A 26,570-nucleotide genomic window follows, 5' to 3' on the forward strand; every position below is an offset into this window, starting at 1 on the left:
TTATCTTGACAGCTACATGTAAAAGAATGAAATTAGAACACTCTCTAATACCATATACAAAATTAAACTCAAAATGTATTAAAGACCTAAATGTAAGACTATACAACTTGTAGAGGAAATCATAGGCAGGATACTCTTTGACAAAAGTTTCAGCAATATTTTTTGAATGTGTCTCCTAAAGTAACGAAAATAAAAGCAAAATTAAACTTAACTTTTACACAGCAAAGAAAACCAGCAGCAAGATGAAAAGACAACCTACTGAATGGGAAAAAATATTTGCAAATGATATGACCAAATAGGGATTAATATCCAACATATATAAACAGTTCATACAACCAAAAAAAAAAACCAAAAAACAAAAAACCCACAAACAGCCCAATTGAAAAATGAGCAGAAACTGAATAGACACTTTTCCAAAGAGGAAATACAGATGGCCAACAGGCACATGAAAAGATGCTCAATTTTGCTAATCATCAGGAAAATACAAATCAAAAACCATAATGAGATATCACCTCATACCTGTCAGAATGACAACCGTAAAAAAAAACACACACACAGATAACAAATGTTGGCAAGGATGTGGAGAAAAGGGAAATCTTGTATATTATTGGTGGGAATATAAATTGATGCAGCCACTGTGGAAAACAGAAAAGAGTAAAAATAGAACTACCATATGACACAGCGCTTCTACTCCTGGGTATATAGCTGAAAAAAACAAAAACACAAATTCTGAAGGAGTGAGGTTAACCCTCCTTTAGGCTCTTCCATCTCACTCCTCAGCATCTCCAGATCTATAACCAAGGTAAGACATGCCCTCCTGAGAATTATAAAGTCAAATTGCCAGAGAAGCTTTTATACAATTTGGCTAATTTATATCAGCAGAAAGTTGGGGAACACACATAAAGATAGATTTTGAGGTTGCTTGACCAAGAAAGAAAGAAAAAAGTACCAGAATTTCATATGTGACTGAATTCATTGACAGAGGTATATTTACCAGAAATTCTGTATTCAGTAGGCTAGTTTGAGCAGATGTATTTGGTTCTAATTGTTTGATTAGTTAAAACAAACTTTGATTCAGTAGCAGCTAATACTAATTGAGGTTGAGAAGTCAAAAGTGTCTTGGAAATAAAAGACTTATGAAGAGAGAAATGTTGGGGTGGATTCTGCTGTAATTCATTTTCAAAGTATTTATTGAGTGTCTACCATGTGCTAGATAGTCTTCATGGAAGACCAAGATATATCAGTGACTAAAATGGACAAAATTCCTGTGGCTCAGATGGTAAAGAATCTGCCTGCAATGCAAAAGACCTGGGTTTGATCTCTGGTTTGAAAAGATCCCCTGGAACAGGGAATGGCAACCCACTCCAGTATTCTTGCCTGGAGAATTCCATGGACAGAGGAGCCCGGTGGGCTCCAGCCTATGGGGTTACAAAGAATCGGACACAACTGAGTGACTAACAGCATACTTTGGGAGTTTATGTTTAATCAGAGGAGATGAATAAACAATATATGATAAGTGCCATGAAAAATTAAGCAGGGCAAGAGAGATAAGGAGCTTCAGAGGGAAGGTGTTATTTTATATAGGGAGGTCTGAGGAGACCTCCTTGAGGAAGTGACATTTGATCAGAGACATAAAAGATAAGGGAGAACAAGCCAGACAGACAACTGGGAGAAGTATGTTCCAAGCAAAGAGAGCATCAGGTACAAAAGTGCTTGGTGTGTTTTAGAGTCAGCAAGGAGCCTGGAAAAGCAGGCAGTCTGGGGAGGAGGGGGCTTAGGAGATGAGATCAGAGAGAGCTTGGGGAGCTGGGCTTCAATAAGAAATGAGGGTGGGGGCTGCCAGCTCATGTGAGTCATGATAAGGATTTTGCCTTTTAAGTAGATAAGAGCCATAAAGGTTTTGATTCCAGGAGGTAGATGATCTCATCCAGTTTTAAAAGGCTCACTCTTGTAGCTACGCTACCCTGGTGGCTCAGCTGGTAAAGAATCCACCTGCAATGCAGGAGACCCTGGTTCAATTCCTGGGTCAGGAAGATCCCCTGGAGAGGGGATAGGATACCCACTCCAGTATTCCTGGGCTTCCCTGGTGGCTCAGCTGGTAAAGAATCTGCTTGCAATGTGGGAGACCTGGGTTTGATCCCTCTGTTGGGAAGATCCCCTAGAGAAGGGAACAGCTACCACACCAGTATTCTGGCCTGGAGAATTCCATGGACTGTATAGTCCATGGGGTTGCAAAGAGTCAGACATGACTGAGTGACTTTCACTGAGTTCTTTCTTGTAGCTGAGGGAAGAGTACAGTTAGGACAGAAGAGTGAAGCATGAACACCAGGCTGATGGTGTTTGCAATAAACTTGGAGAGTGATGGGGTAAAGGAGTGGACAGTGGAAAGATTTAGAGGTATCATAGAAAACTACAGTATTTTAGTCTGAGCAGCTTAAGTAGAGAGCTGCTGTTAACTGAGAGGGGGAAGATTGCAGGGGGAGCCTGTCTGGAAAGTGTATGTGGGGGTGGTGGGGGAGGGGATGGGGATCAGCAGTTTTGAATATCTTAAGTTCAGATCTATAACACATTTAAGTGGATGGCATTTGGATGTTAGTGTGATGTTCAGGGAAGATACGTAGGTTGCTAAAATATAGCTGCTAACAAATTCGTGGGACTAGAGGAAATAACATAATAAACAGATGCATGTGAAGTGAAGACTTTCAGAGAAGAAGCTGGAGATAAGGAGGAACCAACACAGTTGCATCCCATCCGATCACCCTGTAAATGTGTCATTTGAGAAGTCCCAGGGTAGCTTCCTTATGAAGAGGGCAGAGATTTATTCCTAGTGGAACAGATACTTTCTCTGGATTATTGGAGATTTGGATGTGCTTTTCTTGCTTCTGCCAGCCACACTGTGGTGTTGGCTTACTGGATGTCTTAGAAGCCATTATGTTACTGTGGATTTCTACAAATCGTTGCTTTTGTCTTAAGCAGTCATTTCACGATGAAGGGAGGAGGAATACCATATTGAGACTATATTACACAGCGCATCATCTGGGAGACGCCACCTTCTGAGGGTGGAGGGTTGTCATTCATTCAGGATATGGTGTATGCGTGTGTGTGTACACATGTGTATATAGCCAAAGAAATATGACCTAGGCTACAGACTAAAAAAAACATTCTTTGTTGACAGTGTAATGCCCAAGTATGAGGAACCATGTATGGACATTTTAAATCATTAGAGCACTAGTTTGCTATGATTATAAACCTTTAGTTAAGAGGAGACTTAGTTTTACTCCTTTTTATTTTTGAGATGTTAGTGATCTTAAAACTTGTTTTTTTTCACAAATATTTTCTGATAGTTTTCCAAGTTAGATGTAACCTAATGTTGTATTTCTAATAGCTTTCAAAGTGCTTACAATGGAATGGTTATCAGTGAATGTGACTGGAAGTTTCCACTTAGGTTGGGTCCAGCAGCAGATAGAGGGTAAGGAAGACCCCCTAGAGAAGGAAATGGCAGCCCACTCCAGTATTCTTGCCTGGAGAATCCCCATGGACAAAGGAGCCTGGTGGGCTGTAGTCCATGGGGTCAGAGAGTCAGACATGACTGAGCTACTAAGCAGCAGCAGCAGCAGCTGCAGATAGCAATCAGTGTAGGTCTCTGCATGTGGGGAGGTTCCCCTTGTGGTGTGTAGATGCATGCACACATGCACATACATGTGCACTCCACGTGTACATATATGATATACATGCAAGCTTACACACGGAATTTGTGACATGCATGCTATAACACACAAGGAAGCCTGTCCATTGAAATAAAATAGATATGCAGCTCTTATATGTAGTCCAAAGTCAATACAACAAAAATCACAATGGGCCAATAGCTAGCTTATATAACATAGCTCGTTTTATATAAACACATACAAATAGATTGCCATAAAATTGAGCTTTCGGCAGTTTCTTTAAATCCTTGAAATGAATTCTGTGCTCTTAGTGCTGCTGGTATTCCTTGATCTGCTCCTTCGGCACTGCCTCTCTTCTCATCCACAGTCCCATAGCATGGCTCCTTCTACTTTGCTCTTTTTTACTACTTTGCTCTTTTTACTCCTTTGCTCTTTTTACTCCTTTGCTCTTTTTACTTCTCTGTCAGGTAAGCAACCTACTGTCTCCATCATTATATTCAATTCTCCCTGTGCATCTTTGCTCACCTAAAGTCCCAGGAGGGAACCGAAATTAAAACCTAGCTAACTTGTGATCAGTGTCCTCCTGAGCTTCACATAGTAACTCAAAAAGATCGTTATTATTTTATTAGCTATTTTCAGAAGGAAATCTACACTATAATGCTGAGAATCTATACTCTTCTCTTGAAAGTGAAAAAAATCACATTTTAAAATAAACACTTTTTTTTTTGTTTTAGCCCCTTATAACAACTATTACATGTATAGTTATTATTTTAATCCAATAAATATTTATCATTTGCCGACTATGTGTATAGCATGGTGCTATGTGCTTATTAAAGTATTCTGAATAAGATTTTTTCCAAATAACAACTTTCTGAACTCTCAAAATCTGAGTTTAATTTCTAGCATTCAGGATTTTCTCTGAGTAATTAAGGATGACACTATTAAGATGAATTGCTTCTCCATTACAAAAGGCCTCATACAAAAGTTCAGCAAATTTGAAATCATGTAGAATCTGAAAACTTGCTCACTTGATATCTCTGGAAATTGGGTTTCTCATCTTCTACAAGAGGGAAGTACTTTGTGCTTATATAGTTCTGAAATTTTATCAAAGAAGGGACTCAAAACTGTTTGCTTACATTTATTTCTCATTCAGTAATGAGTATCATAATTTTTCAGTCAATCAATTAATCTGTTTTACTTTTTGTTTGGAGAGTTTGTTCTAAATGCTCATAATAAGCAACTCTCACTTGCCGAGAGCCAGCCATGTGCTGGACACTTTCCTAGGAGCATTTCCAGTGTTATTTCTGTTTGCTGTGATTCATGCCACAATAAGGAGGTAATGTTTTACACTCACTAAAGTCTTCCCTGAAGGAGGGAAAAAAAAACAATTTTTGTTATCTACAAGCTGTATATCATGTGTGGGCCATTATCTATTTTCAGCTCTCCTGGCCTTCTTGGTGTTTTTCTCACGAGATGAACTAATTTTCTATGATAAATTACCTGTGATAATTCCATGGTAAAGTATTGAGTTGGCCAAAAAGTTCTTTTGGGTCTTTCCTGTAAGATGGTATACAAAAGCTTGAACGAACTTTTTGGCCAAACCAATACATACATTATAAGCCTCAGTATCACCCCTGCTCTGACTTTTTGTGTGAATCTACAAAACAGAAAATGATTCCAAATAAGTCTCAACTTAAGGTGAAATAACTCTCCTTGTATCTTCTCAAAAAACAATTACATAATATTCTGTTGACAGGAGATATTTTTTAAAAAATATATATTTTCAAGGGTGTTAATGTCCTTACTTAATCTAGTGGTTAAAAATTATTTTCTTCCTGTAGCTAAGTCAGAATTAATTCTGACAGAAAAGGCAAGCAAGTTTCTGTACTCTCCAAACACTGTTTTACTTCCATGGTTACGTGGCGGGATTCACTAAGGAAAACATTCCATTTAAGTACAAAGCACTTTGTAAGTTCTTTGGGAGCCAGAAGATTTCTCTTGTAAACACTAAAGTTTTTATTTTCATTTGTTATATAATTCTTTTCAAATGCACATATCATTTATATGAATGGTACTGGTGATGGTGACTTTGAAAATTTCTAACCTATAACAAGTCAGTGATTAAAAATCTAGAGAGACTCATGGTTATATCATGGGTAGTTATGTCAGTTGGATGGTTATGGGAGTTACAGTATTTATGTACAGTATTTATGGGGTTGGTATTTAACAGGCTGAACCACTAGAGGAAAGGTTCTCGAACTGTGTCCCCAGTCACCCTAAAAGGTTCTGCAGACATATGTCATGAATGCTAAAGGAAGCGGGGAAGGAGAGGATGCCAGGAGAATAGATGGTACATGAAACACTGTTCACCTTGAATAGTTCTGGTTTTACTTTTATCTTGAATCTTGGGGCTTCACCTTCAGTTTCACTTAAAAGATTTTGTTCTGTTTTCAAAAAATATTGTAAAATCACTGCCTCCCCATTGCATATCCCTTTTCGGGATCAGTCAGCAAAAATAAAACTAAAATAGATGCACAATAGTTCTAACTTGGTATGATATTTCCAACTTTAAACATTTAAATATCTGAGGATTTTGGTGCACTTGATGTGGAAAATGCATTCAGAAATTCAGAAGAAATTTCTTCTCTTTAGTGTGCCTTGTAAAGTAGCCATTCAGTAGTGTGATTATTTTGGTGGGGGGCTTTACTAATTACTATATACATCTATTCCTTTGAAAATGGCAGTCTATGGCCATACCACCCTGAACGAGCCTGATCTCATCTGATCTCAGAAGCTAAGCAGGGTCAGACCTGGTTAGTATGTGGATAGGAAAATGGCATGGCTACATGTGCAACAGTGTGCCAAGAGTTTGCAAAGAATATCAAGAAGAATAACAGGCTTCCTGCTTTCAAAGTTCCTAAAGCTACTATAGATTAGCTTTTTAAAAAAAAAAAAGAAAAAAAATAAGTGATATGTGGTACAAGCACATGCAGAGAAGTTACAGCAACAGAAGTGTCCCCGCTTTGTCAGGAAATACCATGCTTTAAGAAGGTGGAATCTGAACTGTCCTGGGGGAAAAATGGGTAGAATTCTGAAGCACTGAAATGTGGAGGAGAGCAGTCCCAGGCTGGGTAGAGGATGAACAAAAGCAGGCTGGAAAACCAGGAGCTAATTAGGAAAAAAATGATACGTGTAATTTGACTGGAGCATAAGGTATGTAGCAGAGAACAGTTAAAAAAACAAAATAAAAAAGGAAGAAAGAAATGGTGAATGAGACTACATGGAAGTAACATTTGATCTTTATGTTAAAGCAGGAAAAAATTCACAATCTAAGTATCTACAGTCTCCCCCTGCCACCTATTGACTGGTTTTGTGTCTGAATCTGGAGTGATGTTGGGACACTGGGTGGGGAGGGAAGCTGGAAGTAACTCTGAAGATTGTTTTATAAAATAATGAAATGGCCAAAGATATCAAGGAAAAGATGGGTGTAGATACGAAGAGGAAAACCCAGCTGGGGATGGGAAAAAAAGTTCCTGGAGGAGTTTTTAAAGAGGGAACAATGGGGGTATATGTGGTGGGGAGAGGCTTCTGCTATGATGAGGAATTTTAGGAAGTTTGCCATATGACATGCGGTGGAGCTCCCTCCTCTCTCCCTGAAGGAACCTTCAGTGTATTCACATGGCTTTCTACAGGTTTCTGAGACAGATCTGTGTTTCCTTTGGCTGTGCTGAGATGGGTTTTAGGGTGGGAAGAGGCAGCTCGATTATATTCAGTTCATAGACTATCTGCACAGAGCATGGGGGCTTTCCCCAGTGCCTTGAGGGACTGGGGCCCTAGTGCTGGTGGTGACAGGAGATGTGAGTGGAAAGAATAGGGGACCTTCACCTCCGCATCCTTCACCTCTACATCCACCACATCCAACTCTGTCTTACATATTGTGCTTCTGTGTAAGATTTTTTTTTACTGGGAAACAAGTAATAAAAGCAGTTTAAAAGGAGGGTGAAAATCACAATGGTAGGCAGTTTGAGGTGCCTCTGAAGATGAGAAATGTACTATTAGTGTAAAGTGAGGCCCAGGAATTGAAAGTGTATGACTAGTACATGCAGAGCAGGAAATTTGACCCATTTTTTACTGAACCATTTTTCCACTCCCTGCCTCCCCCCGCCACCATGCCCCACCAATCAGAGATTTTCTTTCCAAATCATTCAAATTTAAGATAGTTTGAGCCTGTCCATTCTTAGATGTAGACAGCAAAATTCCTGTCTTCTTAATCTGTGGTTCAATATTTGGTAATTCTTGTACCCACTTAATTCATATCTCTGATGCCACCCAGGTATACCTATTTGCCCACACCTAGGTATACATGGGCTGGGAGAATATGTAAAGAACATTTGCCTCAGAAGATAAGTCCAGAGGTTCTGGACTTGGCATGAGGATCTAAGCTTGCTGTCATCTCCTTTCTGTTTCCCCTTATATCAGCATACATGCTAGATAGAATAAAGGTTAAAATATGATGACTCAAACTATCAATATACTAGGAGAAAACACAGGAAATAATTTATGATAACAGAGTACCAAAGGTCTTCTTAAGTATGGCATAAAATCTTGATGTTGTAAAAGAAGAAGTCAATAAATATAAGCACATATAAAATAAATTTCCACATGGAGAAAAATCATCTTAAGCAAACTCAAAAGAAATCCAAAATCAGAGAATAAGATTTCTGCAATGCATATTATGCACAAAGGGCCATTTTCTATATGTATAAAGAGTGTCTATGAATCTCTAAGAAAAAAACTACACACAAAAAAATTGAAAAAAAGGATGTGAACAAAATTTACCAAAGAAACAAACAAAAAAACCAAAGTACAAGTAGGTCTCTGTATTAACCAGCTTCTGTAAATTTGATGCTTTAACATCTGCCATACATGCCTATGCCAGATACGCCTTGTTCTAAACGACCTGATAATATGCCTGAGTCACCTTGCCTCCCTCATCGTCCTTCTCCCCTACATTGACAAGAGTCTTCCTCCTTGGAAGAAGACTACTTGTCAAATGGAAACCAACCAATCCAGAGTCCACACCCTCACCAATTTCCTTTACTGGGCCCTCATGCTCAGGTCACTGTACAACTGTGCTAATCATCCCAATGCCAGGTGCCAAACAACTCAGGACATCACCTATGCCCCAGAGTCTGCTGAAATTATTCACACTAGCCAATCCTAAGCTGTTTATCCCAAATCACCCATTCCTTCTCAGGGAAACCACAATAAAAGTTCTTACATACCATTCCTCCCTCTCCTCTGTCTCCTGATCAACCTGATGCTTCCCCATGTGGCTCCCCGCCCCCCCATGTTATGGCATGCCTCCTTTTTTATTTTTTTAAAGAAACTGTGAGTAATAAACTATCATTTCAATGACAATTCTCTCCTGACCTTTTGGCCTTCCTATACCTCACATTTTCTATTAATACATCTTATTTATTTATGTATTGGCCATGCCCCAAAATTGTAGGTTCTCAGTTTCCCAACCAGGGGTTGAACACAGGTCACAGCAGTGAATGCACTGAATACTAACCACTAGATCACTAGGGCGGAGAAGGCAATGGCAGCCCACTCCAGTATTCTTGCCTGGAAAATCCCATGGATGGAGGAGCCTGGGAGGCTGCAGTCCATGAGGTCGCTAAAGAGTTAGACACGACTGAGCGACTTCACTTTCACTTTTCACTTTCATGCATTGGAGAAGGAAATAGCAACCCACTCCAGTGTTCTTGCCTGGAGAATCCCAGGGACAGGGGAGCCTGGTGGGCTGCTGTCTATGGGGTGGCACAGAGTTGGACACGACTGAAGTGACGCAGCAGCAGCAGGAGATCACTAGGGAACTTACAATACACTATATTTTAAAACAGTCTTAAATATATGAAAAGGAACTATTCATTTTGAGATAAATGTGAATAAAGACTTGGGTATTCTTGCCTGGAGAAGTCCAAGGACAGAGAAGCCTGGCGGGCTACAGCCCATGGGGTCACAAAGAGTTGGACATGACTGAGCGATTAACACACACACAACCTCACTTACAGGAGGCAGAGGAACTGCCAATTCCTTTCGGTTCCCAATTTTTAACAGTCTCTGACTCCTACTTGCCACTGATCACATGTTCAGATAGCAGAGTTTGTTTTGTTTTGTTTTGTTTTTTAACCACACCCCAGATTCATGTCCAGAATCATCTTTGAAGGTGCCAAGGGTGAGGATACCCTAACATGGGACCTTCTTTTATCTTTTCCTGATACATTTGTTACTGACTGAACTGGGGGTGTTAATCACTTTGTGAAGTGGAGTATGGCTTCTATTCCCATAATCCTAATGTGAATTTCCAATCTTTATAGATAGACACAAGCCATGTTAATACCCCAAATGTTTAGTGTATTCCAAGCATGATCCATGATCTTCTTCCATACTGTAAAGATTTTAAAATTTCCATCTTGCTCTTAAAGTAAAAAACAAAACACTTTATGGGGAAAATGGAACCTATCTGTATTGTTTAATAAATTATTAGTCTGTTTGAATTTTCTTTACAGCCAAACAAAATCCTGAAGAAATATTCTTGCAAGCCTACCTAGATGTCTGAAGGAAAAGTAAAAAGATTCTGAAAAGTATAAGACTTGTAGAAACATTTTTAAAAGAAATTTAGTTTTTTTTTAGTGCATATCCTCTAAGTACAACTATTAGTGAGGTGTGATAACTAAGAAAGGATAGGGAAACCAAAGAGAAATATTTAAGGGGCGAGTTAAAATATTTATCTTTATTTTTTCTTTTAATATACAGTTTATTTTAAAAGTAAATTTGTAAAATCCTAAAATAGCAGTGTTTAAATGTGTGACTGTCAAGTGAATCATGTCAGGTGAAATGTGCATCACGGTTGGAGACAGGAGACTAGGTTGCATGCCTGGCTCTGTATCTGCCTCGCAGTGCAAAGCAGGGCAAGCCTCAGTCTTTCAGAACCTTTAAGTGGAAATAATGATATCTCAAACTTCTTTATGGAATTATTATGAAAATTAAATTACATAGTTGAAACTGCCTTGCCTGTAAGCTCCTTGGGGTGGGGGGATACCTTACATTTTCTTCTTTGTAACCAGTTATTTGATTAATTAGTTCATGTATGAAAGAAGTAGAAAACATTATCTCAAGAAACTCATCAGTAACTCAAAGATCCAACTTTGAAAATGAAGGAAGCTTTAGTAGCATCAGAAAAATCACCAGTATTTTCAGAAATTTATAAAGTTTTTATTTAAAATTCCAAAATTTATTTAATCTGTTACAAGCCTTATGAAAAAGATCAAAGTGAATACAAAATAAGAAAGTGCCTTTTGAACATGTGAAAGAGATCATTTTAAAGGTAGGAAATTAGGTGAATGATAGTAACATCTTTTTTATAAATATGCAGTGGTAGACTATGCTGTTAAATATACATAAGAAGCAATTTGCATTCTTTTCAGAAAAGCCATCCGAATAACAAGAACCTGCTATGTCTGTATCTTCAGTCAAGGGCCTTCCTTGGTAAGCTCAAGACTTACATATTGGACACTTCCTTCAGACTGTTGCTTATTCTGAATTTTCTGTCACTTACAATACCATAATCCAGCCACTTTCCTAAATCACAAATCTAAACATCAATTTAGACTCCTTTCCCTCACTCCATCCATATCAGTTCAGACAGTTGATTTAGCATTTTGTACTTCCTTACTATCTCTCCTATATGTGTTCTCTCCTTTCCATGGCCACTGCTTGGTTTGGTCTCCACATCTTATCTTGATCACTGAAATGGCATTCTGGTTGGTGAGATGGTGGGAATGGAAAACAGAAAACTTTAATGGATATTTAAGAGTGAAAACCAACTGACAGAATACAGGAGGAAAATTAGGTTTGGGAGGAAAATAACAAATTTAATTCAGAACATGTTTAGTTGGAGGTAACCTGGGATCATCCAGGTAAAGATATTCCAAGTATGTGCATATATCAGTGTGGGCAAAGCTTAAGATAGAAGAGTAGGTCCACAGTGGACACCATGGATTTGGACAAAATATTCTCTCTCATGTCCTACTGCTTCTGAAAAGCTCTTTCCAGATCATCTCAACCAACAGTGTTTGTTTCCTCCATGTAGTTCTAATCACAGTGTTTGGACCTTTAGGTTCTCAACCATCCATTGCCTTTTGTTGATGTTTACCACAACAAGTTTCTTATTTCCCAAATTAAGTTTCTAAAGAATTGCATATTGTGTGCATGCTCAGCGTCTCCGATTCTTTGCAACCCTATGGCCTGTAGCCCGCCAGGCTCCTATGTCCATGGGATTTTCCCGGCAAGAATACTGGAGTGGGTTGTCATTTCTTCCTCCAGGGGATTAGCACCCTTTAAAATACTTTATGCCTATGAATGTCCATGACATCTAGCACTGTACAGCACATAGGAGTTTCTCAAAAGAGAGGAGGAGCTGAAGGGATAAATTTGAGTAAATGTTAGTAACTTTAATAACAATGGTAATAAATATTTCCTAACACAGAGCCTGGCACATAGTGGGTGCTGAATTAATATCTGTTAAATAGATTAAGATTTAACATCTCTCACTGGAATTCAAAAACTTCTTGCTATCTCAATTCTTTTCCAATTGGACATGCAACTAAACCTTGATCACAGATATATTTATTACACATTTTTAAGGAGTCCAACAGTGGATAGTTTTATATAGAATCTGTTTCAGTGAAAAGGTCACTTATCAGCAAGCCTAATCCATCTCAATCTACACATCCACAATACTTGCATACCCTACACTCTAACAGAATTTTGCATTATATACAGATTCACACTTTTACTTCCTTAGCATTTTCCTCCAGTGTTCACACTGTCCCTTGTGTCTCCCAAATGGTCTGTGCTACTTTTTCTCTATCCCTTGGTTAAATCAGGTCAAAGACTTAACAATGATTGGCATAAAAATTATTTTTAGGAAATGAAAGGAGTTGCTGACTAGTTCTGATGAAAAGCAAAAGAGCCAAAAGGCTCAGGCAAGATACACTCATGTTTTGGTTTTGGTTCTTGGCATTCAGACAAGAATGATTTTATGACTTCCAAAGCTTGGAAAAGTTCAATATCTGACACACTGACATTTGACAACCAAGTTGACCCTTAGAAATCAGTGCTACTTTACATAACCATGTACATATTAAAAGTAGAAATTTTGACTTGGGGAATACCATGAAAGCTATCACTTAAATTAAGCCTGAATGTGCAACAGACATGATGCTTTGAACAAAGAGACACACACTATTTGTTAACAATATTTTTAAATCCTAAATATTTACTACTTATCTCTGTGCAAGATCTTGAGGCAGGTCCTGTTTAACACATGGTCCTTGCCATAGTGTTGGAAGAGGACAATTGCTTATAGCTCATCAGAGTGTATATCTTGGTACAGTTTTTTCAGAAAGTCATTTGAAAGTATTTCCCAGCATCAGGGACCCAATTAGTCAGTGCTTCCCATCAGGTGGCCAAAGTATTGGAGCTTCAGCTTCAGCATCAGTCCTTCCAATAAATATTCAGGGTTGATTTCCTTTAGGATTGATTGGTTTGATCTCCTTGCTGTCCAAGGAACTCTCAAGAGTCTTCTCCAAGACCACAATTGGAAAGCATCAATTTTTCGGTGCTCACCCTTCTTTATGGTCCAACTCTCACATCTGTACATGATTACTAGAAAAACCATAGCTTTGACTGTACAGACCTTTGTCCGCCAAGTGATGTCTCTGTTTTTTAATATGCTGTCTAAGGTTTATCATAGCTTTTCTTCCAAGGAACAAGCATCTTTTAATTTCATGGCTACAGTCACCATCTGCAGTGATTCTGGAGCCCAAGATAATATAATCTTCCACTGTTTCAACTTTTTCCCCATCTATTTGCCTTGAAGTGATGGGACTGAATGGCATGATCTTAGTGTTTTGAATGTTGAGTTTTAAGCCAGCTTTTTCACTCTCTGCTTCACTTTCATCAAGAGGCCCTTTAGTTCCTCTTCACTTCCTATCATTAGAGTGCTATTTCTCCTGGCAGTCTTAATTCCAGCTTGTGATTCATCCAGCCTGGCATTTTGCATGATGTACTCTGCATGTAATTTAAATAAGCAGGGTGGCAATATACAGCTTTGATGTAATCCTTTCCCAATTTTGAACCAGTCTGTTGTTCCATGTCAGGTTCTAACTGTTGCTTCTTGGCCTGCATACAGGTTTCTCAAGACAGGTCAGGTGGTCTGGTATTCCCATCTCTTTCAGAATTTTCCCCACTTTGTTGTGATCCACAAGTCAAAGGCTTTAGCATAATCAATGAAGCAGAAATAGATGTTTTTCTGGAATTCTCTTGCTTTCTCTGTGATCCAACGGATGTTCACAATTTGATCTCTGGTTTTTCTGCCTTTTCTAAATCAGCTTGTACATCTGGAACTTCTTGGTTTAAGTACTGCTGAAGTCTTGCTTGAATGATTTTGAGCATTACCTTGCTAGCATGTGAAATGAGCACAAATGTACAATAGTTTGAACATTCTTTGACATTGCCCTTCTTTGGGGTTGGAATGAAAACTGACCTTTTCCAGTCCTGTGGCCACTGCTGAGTTTTCCAAATTTGCTGACAAATTGAGTGCAGCATTTTAACAGCATATCCTTTAGGATTTGAAATAGTTCAGCTGGAATTTCATGACCTCCACTATCTTTGACGCTTCCTAAAGCCCATTTGACTTCACATGCTAGGATGTCTGGCTCTAGATGAGTGACTACATCGTCATGGTTATCTGGGTCATTAAGACCTTTTTTATACAGTTATTCTGTATATTCTTGTCACCTCTTCTTAATCTCTTCTGCTTCTGTTAGGTCCTTGCCATTTCTGTCCTTCACTGTGCCCATCTTTGTCTGAAATGTTCCCTTGGAATCTCTAATTTTCTTGAAGAGATCTCTAGTCTTTCCCATTCTATTGTTTTCCTCTATTTCTTTGCATTGTTTGTTTAGCAAAGCTTTCTTATCTCTCCTTGTTATTCTTTGGAACTCTGCATTGAGTTGGGTATATCATTCCCTTTCTCCTTTGATTTTCACTTCTTTTCTCAGCTATTTGTAAGGCTTCCTCAGACAACCACTTTGCCTTCTTGCATTTCTTTTTCTTGGGGATGGTTTTGATCACTGCCTCCTATACAATGTTATAAACCTCCATCCATAGTTCTTCAGGCATTCTCTACCAGATTTAATCCCTTGAATCTATTCATCATCTTCACTGTATAATCATAAGGGATTTGATTTAGTTCATGCCTGAATGGCTGAGTGGTTTTCCATGCTTCCTTCAATTTGGGCCTGAATTTTGCAATAAGGAGTTCATGATCTGAGCCACAGTCAGCTCTAGGTCTTCTTTTTGCTGACTATATAGAGCTTCTCCATCTTCAGCTGCCAAGAACATAATCAATCTGATTTCAGTACTGACTTTTTGGTGATGTCCATGTGTATAGTCGTCTCTTGGGTTGGAAAAGGGTGTTTGCTATAACCAGCACGTTCTCTTGACAAAAATCTGTTAGCCTTTGCCCTGCTTCATTTGGTACTCCCAAGGCCAAACTTGCCTGTTACTCCAGGAAACTCTTGACTTCCTACTTTTGCATTCCAATCCCCTATGATGAAAAAGACATTTTTTTGGTGTCCTTGTATGTCTTCATAGAACTGGTCAACTTCAGCTTCTTCTGTTTAGTGGTTGGGGCATAGATTTTGATTACTATGATGCTGAATGGTTTGCCTTGGAAGTGAACCAAGATAATTCTGTTGTTTTTGAGATTGCACCCAAGTACTGCATTCTGGACTCTTGTTGGCTTTGAGGGCTACTCCATTTCTTCTAAGGGATTCTTGCCCACAGTAGTAGATATTTGAAGATATCAACTAAAGTTGAATATAAGCATAAACTATGACACAGGAACTCCAGTCCTAGGTATACACCCAAGTTAAATGACTTCATAAGTATAAAGCATGCACAAGAATGATCATGGTACTATGATTCCATTCATATGATTTTTTAAAAGAGGCAAAACAAATATGTAATGATAAGTCAGAATGGTGGCTAACTTCGGTGGGAGCAATGACTTGGAAGAGTTTCAAGGAACACCCCTGAGTTGCAGGAAATATATTTTCATGTCAGTGTGAATATGGCATGAATGAAGAAGAGATAAATTCAATAAATAGTTAATGGAGATATTTAGCCCTCAAACTGATAAAAAGAACACAGGAGGAGAATTAGGATTGGGAGAATAATGAATTTAGTGCTGAACATGTTGGTTAATGGCATACATAAAAAAGTGCTATAGCCTGAGTATTTGTGGTGTTTACTGAATATATATTACACCTTAACAAAAATTTTTTTTTTAAATAAAAGTTTTCAACAGGACAAGAAAAGTCTGTAGAGTGTCAGTCCTCATCATTAGGCAGCCATGGCAGGGTTGAGGAGCAGGTGTCCAGAATTAACCCACACAATCCATTGATGTGACTTCGTTCCCAAGCACCACTTTGAACATTAATCCCAAAGAGTGAATTTAACACAATGTAGTCCCTGCCCTGTTAAGTCTTACTGTTTAATGTGATCATAATATCAGTGAGGAATTAAATCTGCTATGCAAAATATTGCACAATGAGAAGATATTCAATAAATATCTGTTAATGATCCTGTACCAAGTGGAAGGTACAGCCTACAAATGCCATAAGAATTGACAGGTTGGAGAAAATACTGTGCACTGGCTGCTCAGATACAGTTTCTTGAAGGACGTGGGAACTAAGCCAGATTCTAAAACGTTAGGAACTAATGCAGGGTTGCAAGGTGTGGCCTATGCAAGTGTTTGATCTGATTTCTTTTTTAGGGGAGTAGAATAGTCTTTCAAGAGGCAACATGAATAGGAGGATTATGGGTGGCCATGACCTTGCATCATGCTTTGTGAATATGTTGCTAGTTTCCTAGCCATCTAAATATGGGAGACTCCATACTAAGAGGAGTAACATAAACAGAAGATCATGAGGGCCTATGTGAACTATTATATTGGAAAAGTAGTTTGGGCCCAAATCGCAGAGTGCCATGACTGCAGAACACATTCTGTATGCAGTGTTAGATGAGAGCATGACATCCATGCTTTACAATTAAGTAGCACTGGGACAATTGTATGACTTGCATTAGCAACAATAAATGCGTAAGCAGCGTCTGGTTATTTCAATGAAATGCCAAGCATCTGGATCTTTAGAAGTGGATTTCTGACTGCTTTCTTTCAGAACTTTTGTTATTCTGCAGAATCAACTTCTGTTTGACAACTGAAGGAGGAAGGCTTATATATAATAGGTTAAAAAATTGTAAGACTTGGGAATCTTAGACTTGTGAATCTTAGAAAATAAAAATAGATGCCAATAGGAATAACCTCAGGGGTGTTTATTATGGAAGTAAAGTTGTTTGAAGCCAATAATTCACTCTGTAAGATTTTGCTGGCTAAAAAAAAAAAAAGTTCTCAGGCAGTAAAATCATTGGTGTAAATACTACTCAAAACAGTTGGACAGTTCTTTGACCTTACAATCAAAGGTATCCACTCTATTAGGGGGGTCATACCCAATGATTAATAGCTATAATTTGTGCATACATAAGTATTAACAGATTCTTGAAATATTTAATGAATCGTTACCTTGAAGAGCAATATTCAGGAGAAGTTGTCCTAAGTTCTCCTTTAACGTTACAAAGCAAACATTTCCTGTTTCTTTATCTATGGATTAAAAAATTTGACTATAGTTTTTATTGTTAGCATAACCTTTGGTAGAAATAAACTGTTCCCTTATTTGATAGAATTATTAGGAATAGTGGCATGAAAGTAGAAATACTATTTCATAGTTAGACATATGATGGATTTTAACAGAAATAGAGAACCTTGATCATTTGAAAATATTAATAATAGAGATATAAACTCATCATTATAAATATATAAAGATACAGATAGAAATATATATAAATTTGTGTAGAATAAATATATTTATGCGCCTATTTCCTGTCTCTGAGAGTACTTAGAAGCAATGACAGTCCAGTCAGCAGTGAACACATCCAGCACTGAGATCTTAGTTTTCAAATATCGTTCTCCTCTGAAAAGGGAACTAAAAATCCTTTGAGAAATGGCTGATCCTAGAGTTGGAGCAAAGAAAATGCAAGATGAACCTGCCGTATATTCTTATGACAGAAAGTTAAAAAGTACATAAAGAATCTTAGGAACATGTCAAAAGGGTAAGTGAGCCTTCTTGAAAGAGTTACACTGGCCAAATCTGGGACAATTGAAGTATCAAAATGAATAATGGCAATGATGGATTATAACTCACTGAGTAGAATAAGAACTCATAAGGTCACCCTGATGGATGGATGGATTGATAGATACAGGAAGAAGAGAACATTCTACCTTACAGTAGGAAGCTGACTAATAAATGTAGAAGAAATGATGGAATAAGAAACTTGCCATTTTGCAGCCATCATAATAATAATTAATTTTGGCAAGAATCATCAGACATGTAAAACTAGTAGGTGAAAATTTTAGCAGAGCAGGATACTTAAATGGAGGCGATGTAATCCCAGCTAAGCTACTTCAAATCCTAAAAGATGACACTGTTGAAGTGCTGCACTCAATATGTCAGTAAATTTGGAAAACTCTGCAGTGACCACAGGACTGGAAAAGATCACTTTTCATTCCAATCCCAAAGAGGGGTAATGCCAAAGAATGTTCAAACTATCATACAGTTATGCTCATTTCACATGCTAGCAAAGTAAAGCTCAAAATCCTTCTAGCTAGGCTTCAGCAGTATGTGAACTGAGAACTTCCAGATGTACAGACTGGGTTTAGAAAAGGCAGAATAACCAGAGATCAAATTGCAAACATCTGCTGGATCACAGAAAAAGCAAGGAAATTCCAGAAAAAAAAAATCTGCTTCTTTGACTACGCTAAAGCCTTTGACTGTGTGGATCACAACAAATGGTGGAAAATTCTGAAAGGGATGGGAGTACCAGACCTGTCTCCTGAGAAACCTGTATGCAGGTCAAGAAGCAACAATTAGAACCAGACATAGAACAACTAACTGACTGATTCCAAATTGGGAAAGGAGTACAACAAGTCTGTATATTGTCACTCTGCTTATTTAACTTATATGCAGAGTACATTATGTGAAATGTTGGGCTGAAAGAATCACAAGCTGGAATCCAGATTGCCAGGAGAAACATCAACAACCTTAGATATGCAGATGATATCACTCTAATGGCAGAAAGTGAAAAGGAGCTAAGGAACCTCTTGATGAAAGTGAAAGAAGAGCGTGAAATGGCTGGCTTAAAACTTGACATTTAAAAAACAAAGATCATAGTATCTGGTCCCATCACTTCATGGCAAATAGATGGGGAAAAAATCAAAACAGTGACAGATTTTCTTTTCTTGGGCTCCAAAATCACTGCAGACAGTGACTCAGCCATGAAATTAAATGTGCCTGCTCCTTGGAAGAACAGCAGATTAAAAGGCAGAGATAACACTTTGCTGACAGAGGTTCATACAGTCAAAACTACGGTTTTTCCAGTAGTCATGTATGGATGTGAGAGTTGGACCATAAAGAAAGCTGAGTGCCAAAGAATTGATGCTTTCAAATTATGCTGCTAGAGAAGACTCTTGAGAGACTCTTGGACTACAGAGAAATCAAATCAGTCAATCTCAGTCCTGAATATTCATTGGAAGTACTGATGTTGAAGCTCCAATATTTTGGCCACCTGATAGGAAGAGCCAACTCACTGGAAAAGACCCTGATGCTGGGAATGATTGAAGGCAAAAGGAGAAAAGGGCAGCAGAGGATAAGATGGTTAGATAGTATTACCAATTCAATGGACATGAATTTGAACAAACTCCAGGAGATAGTGAAGGGCAGGGAAGCCTGGTGTGCTGCAGTCCATGGGGTTGCAAAGAGTTGGACATGACTTAGTGACTGAATGACCTCAAAGAGGATACTTATATAGCCTCAGATTATCTCCCCATAGGGCCTTATTAATTTTGAGAAGAAAAACAATAACTTGATAGAAAAGAAAGCTAGAAGTCACCACCTTAACCAAGTGATAAAAGCTGAAAACATGAGTAATGGGACAAACTGACATCAGGTGTGCCTGATATGTGGTTTATATGTATATGTAAAACAAAAGCTCAAGAATCAATTATTCAAAACATTTACACCAACAAAATATTTGGGTGGGGATTTACTTTTGCTTCTGGTTTTAAGTAAACTCTGATTTTACCCAAAGATTTTTTTAGCTTATTTTTATTATTACTATCAAATTTCTTAGATGTTTTATTCAGTTATATTCATGTAAAGTAGGAGTCCAGAATTCATATATCCTCTAAATTCTTTTCTCAAGTATAGCTCTCAAAACTGACAAGTTGCTATGTGGTCAGTTACTATTAAAGAAAATATTCTCCTCATTTTTGGGTATTTCCTAAATGTTCATCTTATTTTTTAAAAAAATCAGACAAAAATGTAACAAAAATCATTTTCCCTATTTTGCTTCTCTGCTAACAGAAAACAGTATATTTCAGTGCTCTTCTGAAGTAACCACATTTAGTTAACTAAATGTATATTCTGTCTATCATTATAAGACAAAACCTTTTATCTTCATTTTACCAAAGTAGTCTATCCAATAATGAAAGAAATCTCTCTTAATTAATTTACCAACAGACAGAATGTACTTAAGTAGTTGCATGTATGTAAAGATTTATTATGCCTTTAAAGTATCAGAACCTACACTACTGCATTAGTCCAGGATTGTATGATAGGCTTTTGGAAGAGAAGATAGGGATTATTTTAAAGAGCTTCAAACAGTAAGTATCACATACAGATTACATATAATAAATTATTTTGATAATGATATTAACTTCATCTGAATTTTTAAGTAGATAAGGAGGCAAGTCTCATTGTAGTAATTTATAAAGATAGAAATAAATATATATGTACCTCATGCAGACAAATGAAAGCTGGAGTTGTAGATAAATCAACAAGTCGCTCATCTTGGATATTAATTGTGGGTGCAATGGCATAAATGGGGTCTTCTTGAGCCTTTCTACCTTTCTCCTCTTCCTCCTCTTGTTCTGTGTCTGTGGTACTGTCTTCCATTTTTCACAATTCTAAAATAAAATCATTCCATATTTAGCTATTTATGGATATCTTCAGTTATAAAGTAAAAATTAATGGAGGATAGGATAATAAAAGCAATTAGAGTAATCTATTCAATGAAATTATAGGTCAGGAAACTTAGCTGCAATCACATTACTATAAAAGACTGCTTTGTTGCAAAGGTGCTCTCCATTGATACACTCAAAGCAATACTTCCGATTTTAAAGAGTAGATTATTTCATTAATTGGAAAAAATAATTAGTAACTAGAATTTAGGTTCCATGAAGGCAGAAAATAAACCTAATTTTGTTCACTGAGTATTGTAGTAGGCACTCAATTATTATTCATTGATTGGATTAATAAACAGAACCTTTATCCTTAAAATAAAGCACAAAGTTAATGCAAATTATTTTTGGAAACATAAAAAACAACACCCTGTGGTGCCCTACTCTGCCTTGGGCATGCACTTGTGCACACGGCCACCAGGCTAATTGCTCGGTACCCACACTGCCAGCTGCTGCCCCTGCTCAGGCCTGTATGCTTGTGTGCCCCAACACCTGGCCGGCCCCTGGGCTCCTGTGCATATGCTCAACTGTTCCATCAGACTCCACTTACAAAATACAAGCTCAAAACAAAACTACTAAGTATTTCAAGCTGGTGACACCAGAACATTAAGCCAAGTACAGGCCCCTTCAAAAATGGGTCATTTTATCACTGCACAGGTCACGCATTCTTGAAACCAGCCCTGTTTATTGACCATTGATTTGCTCATGTAGTCAAGTGGACCTAGAGTCATTTCTAAAAGGACCCCTGTGTTGGCTAGCAAGGTCTCTACCAGTTTACTTTGGTGGCACTGGGATGGCTGCTCCTCTGAGAGCCGGTAAGAGGCCTCCACTGCCAATCTAATCTGCTCTTTTGATCTCCGCATATGTGAATGTGCACTCAACAGAAGAGCGTACCTGCTTTCTTCTCTTACTAGACAGGATAACTTCAACTGTCATAATTTCTTTTTGCTTTAATTTTTTTTTAATTTTTATACAATTTTTAAAAGTTACTCTCCATTTCACTTATTACAAAATACCGGTTCTATTCCTTATGTTGTATAATACATCCTTGAGCCTATGTTACACCCTACAGTTTGTACCTTCCTGCTGGTAATCACTAGTTTGTCTATATATTTATGAGTCTGTTTCTTTTATGTTATATTCACTAGTTTGTTGCATTTTTTAGGTTCCACATATAAGCGATATCATACAGTATTTATCTTTTTTCCGTTTGACTTATTTCACTTAGTGTAATGCCCTCCAAATCCATCCATGTTGCTGCAAATGGCAAAATTTCATTCTTTTTTATGACTGAGTAGTATTCCATTGAATGGTTTTCTGCATCTTCTTTATCCATTCATCTGTTGACAGACATTTAGGTTGTTTCCATATCTTGGCTGTTGTAAGTAGTGCTGCAGTGAACATTGGGGCACATGTAGTTTTTTGAATTAGTGTTTTTTCAGATATATACCAAGGAATGGAATTGCTGGGTCACATGGTAGTTCTATTTTTAGTTTTTTGCGGAATCCCCCATTCTGTTCTCCACAGTGACTGCACCAATTTACATTCCCGTCAATAGTGTAGGAGGGTTCCCCATTTTTCCACATGAATGCCAGATTATGTTACTTGTGGTCTTTTTGATGTTAGCCATTCTGACAAGTGAGGTGATACCTCATTGTAGTTTTGATTTGCATTTCCCTGATGATTAGCGATGTTGAGCATCTTTTCATGTGCATTTTGGCTGGCCATCTACATTTTTCTTTGGTAAAATGTGTTTTCAGGTCTTCTGCCCATTTTTTGATTGGTTGTTTTATTTGATGTCGAGTTGTATGAGATATTTATATATGTTGGATATTAATGCCTTATTGGTCATATCACTTGGAAATATTTTCTCCCATTCAGTAGGCTGTCTTTTCATTTTGTTGATGGTTTTCTTTGCTGCACAAAAGCTTTAGGTTTAATTAGGTTCCATTTGTTTACTTTTGCCTTTATTTCATTTACTTTAGGAGAGGATCCAAAAATATATTGCTGTTTTATGTCAAAGACTGTTCTGCCTATGTAATTTTAAGGTTCTGTTGAGCACGTTTCGCCTCTCATGTCTATGTTATCCCTGCTCTGATGATAGGGATCCTCCTTCCTTTAATATGGAAAATATGTTCTAAAATATGAATCTAGATGGCATGGTAGGCTCTGATTCCTGAATTTATTAAAGTGGTCACAGGCATATCACTGATTCATTGTTTTCTCCTCTCTAAAATGGAAGTGATAGTAACTAATTTTTCTGTTTCATAAAGAAAATGCATATTAGATGTGATAATGCCTCTGGACTTCTAGCTTCTGCTATACTATCACCACAGCCATAAATTGCACATGCACTTGCCTTCCTCCTCTTGCTACAAAAACACTTCACAGGTATAGCATGCACTTCCATCATGAAGCACTGAATGTCTGGTTGTTTTTCTTTATGTGATATTAATAGTAATTGATATTGTTTGGACTGCCCCTCCTTTAACACACATATTTTTAATGCCATAATACAGTTTTTTAAAAAATAGAACCTGTTATTATTAAGATAGCACAACCTTAGTCAGTTTATTGTTTAAGTCTTCAGGGAACTGGAGATGGCTTGATGACATATCTAGATTTGTGTTAATAAGCTAAAATATGTACGTTCAATCATTTCATGGATGAAAAATGTTTAGGGCTTTCCCAGCAAAACATTTTCTTCAGAAAATCAGGTCATTACTGTTATTTTCAGCTCTTTCTTTTAGCCTTTTCTTTAAGAAATATATCAAACATAACCATAGTAACTTCAACAAATAACAATTCATGAGTAATTTTTTTTATCTAAACCCTTTCACTTTCCATCTCCACTCTCCATATTATTTTGAAGCAAAACCTAGACATCTAGACTTAATAATATATACTGAAGAACTTCCTAAATATTTCTCTATATTTGTAGAGATAGTTCTCATTTCATTTCACAGCTGCAAGGCACCCCTTTGCATAGGTGTGCCACAAGCTAGTCAAATAATCCTTTATTTATAAATATATGGAATGTTTCCAGTTTTATGCTATTACAGTTTTGCAAAGTAAAGTACACCAATTTATTTAAAAATATATTTTCAAGGCTCTTGGAATCTTTATAATCCAGATGGCATTAACCTGAAAACGGAAGCTCAGGCTATCTTCTCAGCGCATGGCACCTTTAAATATGGTACAGCTTACCTGGGCAACAAAAGAAGATGTCATGCTGAATTTGCACAAATTCCTGAGTCTGTTGATGTTTTCAGGCTCTACTATCTTGAAAACATTCTAAATATTTTATGGCAGGTAAGACATTTTACATAGGAAAGCAACTAAAGGACACTAATGGAATTTTAATAGACATTATCAGACAAACTTCAGCCGTTAGAAAAGAAAGGGAGAGTAAGAAAGTAAAAAAACACAATAGAGGCGAGTGCAAAAGTCTCATGTGAATTAAATATAAAACACTAATCAATCTAGTTAAATATAGTGACAGAAAGGCTTTAAGTAGATACCAAAGTTTAACAGACAAAAAAATATTCAAGGATTAGTTAATATAGCGAAGCCCATTGTACTAATATTATCATGCTGCAGTCAATATGACTTGAGAGCTGTAAATAAAACAACAATATATACTCACAGGCCACAGTGATGTAAACAAGAGAATATTTATAAAACTTCTAAATGCCTGGTGTAAGAACTACATAGCTATCAAGTATAGTGGTTCTAGAGCCATATATATCTCCATAATACCTAAATCAATTAAGCAAACATTTATTGAGTCGTTTTATGAAGACCAAGAGTCTACAAAGGTGCAAGCGATTTACAATCTAAAGAGGAAGGAATGCAGGGAAATAATTTCTGTGTCATACAAGATAAGGTACAATCAGTCAGTTCAATTGCTCAGTCGTGTCCAATTGTCTGCGACCCCATGGACTGCAACATGCCAGGCTTCCCTGCCCAGCACCAACTCCCAGAGCTTGCTTAGACTCATGTCCATCAAGTCGGTGATGCCATTCAACCATCTCAGCCTCTGTCATCCCCTTCTCCTCCCGCCTTCAATCTTGCCTAGCATCAGGGTATTTTCCAGAGTCAGTTCCTCGCATCAGGTGGCCAAAGTATTGGAGCTTCAGCTTCAACATCAGTCCTTCCAATGAATATTCAAGACTGATTTCCTTTAGGATTGACTGACTTGATCTCCTTGCAGTCCAAGGGACTCTCAAGAGTCTTCTCCAGCACCACAGTTCGAAAGCATCAATTCTTTGGCACTCAGCTTTCTTTATGGTTCAACTCTCACATGCATACATGACTACTGGAAAAACCATAGCTTTGACTATATGGACCTTTGTCAGTAAAGTAATGTCTCTGCTTTTTAATATGCTGTCTAGGTTGGTCATAGCTTTTCTTTCAAGGAGCAAGCGTCTTTTAATTTCATGGCTGCAATCACCATCTGCAGTGATTTTGGAGCCCCCCAAAATGAAGTCTGCCACTGTCTGCATTGTTTCCCCATCTGTTTGCCATGAAGTGATAGGACTGGATGCCACGATCTTCGTTTTTTGAATGTTGAATTTTAAGCCAACTTTTTCACGCTCCTCTTTCACTTTCATCAAGAGGCTCTTTAGTTCCTCTTTGCTTTCTGCCATAAGGGTGGTGTCAGCTGCATATCTGAGGTTATTGATATTTCTCCCGGCAATCTTGATTCTAGCTTGTGCTTCATCCAGTCCAGCATTTCACATGATGTACTCTGCATATAAGTTAAATAAGCAGGGTGACAATATATAGCCTTGACATACTCCTTTCCCAATTTTGAACCAGTCCATTTTTCCATGTCCAGTTCTAACTGTTTCTTCTTGATCTGCATACAGATTTCTCAGGAGTCAGGTAAGGTAGTCTAGTATTCCCATCTATTTAAGAATTTCCCACAGTTTGTTGTGATCCACACAGTCATAGACTTTAATGTAGTCCATGAAGATAAACCTAAATAAAAAGCAATTTTCTTAGAAATGTGGATAAGGCTTAAAAAGAATCTTGTATCCTAGAATTTAGATTTTAATCTATATGTATTGGGAACCATTACATTTTTTGCAGAGAGAAGTTATCTGAATTTGTAAAGATGTTGCTGGCAGTGAGAAGAATGATCTGGAAAGGGTGTGAATTTGGAGGCAAGGAGACAATTTAGAGGCTTTAAGCCAGTCCCTGTGCTATGGGTAGCAGATGGATGCCATAGTGAGCAAAACCAGACAAGTCCCTGACCTCAGGGTGGTTCACAGACTGGTGAGCAAGATGGCAATTAATCACAGAATCACAGAGATAAATATACAAATTATGAGTAACTGAAAGAGGTGCTGTGAAAGCATGGATGCAGAAGCAGGGTTATGGGGCAACTACATGTTCCCAGTGAGTGCCATTCGCAGGGAAAGTTCTTCAGTGAAGCAACCCTGACTGGAAGGTTAGGTACTGAGAGCTGTAACAAGGCAGCGCCATGCTACACTGTAGGAGTCCAGAGGAGCGAGGCCGTGGCTGTCTGAGGCTTTCTACAAGGGAAAGGACATGTACTGAGCTTTGACACAGAAAACAAAAGGCCGGTGAAGGAGGAAAGAAGAAAAGTAAAAGCTTTAGTCCCATTGCAGAAGAAC

The 26,570-nt window shown here is 37.8% G+C and overlaps 1 protein-coding gene across 8 annotated transcripts in view; it reads right to left on the bottom strand.

Moving 5' to 3' along the window:
* CCDC146 (coiled-coil domain containing 146) overlaps nt 1–26,570 on the bottom strand; it is a 139,283-nt gene that overhangs the window by 94,212 nt on the left and 18,501 nt on the right. For all 8 annotated transcript variants that reach the window (XM_081535677.1, XM_081535670.1, XM_081535662.1 and 5 more), the window contains exon 2: nt 20,705–20,874. Coding sequence is in view for 6 of the 8 variants with exons in the window: in XM_081535670.1 (XP_081391796.1) it covers nt 20,705–20,863 (159 nt within the window). In the remaining 2 variants the exon portion in view is untranslated. The remainder of the gene's footprint in view (nt 1–20,704; nt 20,875–26,570) is intronic.

The sequence above is a fragment of the Giraffa tippelskirchi genome, chromosome 10, assembly GCF_054371585.1.
Source record: "Giraffa tippelskirchi isolate mGirTip1 chromosome 10, T2T-mGirTip1v1.2.pri, whole genome shotgun sequence".
NCBI lineage: Eukaryota > Metazoa > Chordata > Mammalia > Artiodactyla > Giraffidae > Giraffa > Giraffa tippelskirchi.